Here is a 1,109-nt window from a genome sequence, read left to right as displayed (position 1 = left end):
CACCACGGACGTCACCCGCACCACGGACGGCACCCGCACCACGGACGTCACCCGCACCACGGACGGCACCCGCACCACGGACGTCACCCGCACCACGGACGTCACCCACATCACGGAGGTCACCCACATCACGGACGTCACCTGCACCACGGACGTCACCTGCACCACGGACGTCACCCGCACCACGGACGTCACTCGCACCACGGACGTCACCCGCACCACGGACGTCACCCGCACCACGGACGTCACCCGCACCACGGACGTCACCCGCACCACGGACGTCACCCGCACCACGGACGTCACCCGCACCACGGATGTCACCCGCACCACGGACGTCACCCGCACCACGGACGTCACCCGCACCACGGACGTCACCCGCATCACGGACGTCACCCGCACCATGGACGTCACCTGCACCACGGACGTCACCCGCACCACGGACGTCACCCGCACCACGGACGTCACTCGCACCACGGACGTCACCCGCACCACGGACGTCACCCGCACCACGGACGTCACCCGCACCACGGACGTCACCCACATCACGGAGGTCACCCACATCACGGACGTCACCTGCACCACGGACGTCACCTGCACCACGGACGTCACCCGCACCACGGACGTCACTCGCACCACGGACGTCACCCGCACCACGGACGTCACCCGCACCACGGACGTCACCCGCACCACGGACGTCACCCGCACCACGGACGTCACCCGCACCACGGACGTCACCCGCACCACGGATGTCACCCGCACCACGGACGTCACCCGCACCACGGACGTCACCCGCACCACGGACGTCACCCGCATCACGGACGTCACCCGCACCATGGACGTCACCTGCACCACGGACGTCACCCGCACCACGGACGTCACCCGCACCACGGACGTCACTCGCACCACGGACGTCACCCGCACCACGGACGTCACCCGCACCACGGACGTCACCCGCACCACGGACGTCACCCGCACCACGGACGTCACCCGCACCACGGACGTCACCCGCACCACGGACGTCACTGGCACCACGGACGTCACCCGCACCACGGACGTCACCCGCACCACGGACGTCACCCGCACTACGGACGTCACCCGCACCACGGACG

At 70.1% G+C, this 1,109-nt stretch overlaps 1 protein-coding gene across 1 annotated transcript; it reads right to left on the bottom strand.

The window, feature by feature from the left end:
• Positions 1-262: 262 nt before the first annotated feature.
• VOLCADRAFT_34515 (uncharacterized protein) lies at positions 263-730 on the bottom strand (the record flags this gene model as incomplete). The annotated part of the gene is made up of 1 exon (XM_002959240.1): positions 263-730. A coding segment is annotated over one exon (468 nt), but the record flags the coding sequence as incomplete, so codon positions are not given.
• Positions 731-1,109: the final 379 nt, after the last annotated feature.

The sequence above is a fragment of the Volvox carteri genome, assembly GCF_000143455.1.
Source record: "Volvox carteri f. nagariensis unplaced genomic scaffold VOLCAscaffold_143, whole genome shotgun sequence".
Taxonomy (NCBI): domain Eukaryota; kingdom Viridiplantae; phylum Chlorophyta; class Chlorophyceae; order Chlamydomonadales; family Volvocaceae; genus Volvox; species Volvox carteri.
This window is presented reverse-complemented; position numbering and strand designations above follow the sequence as displayed.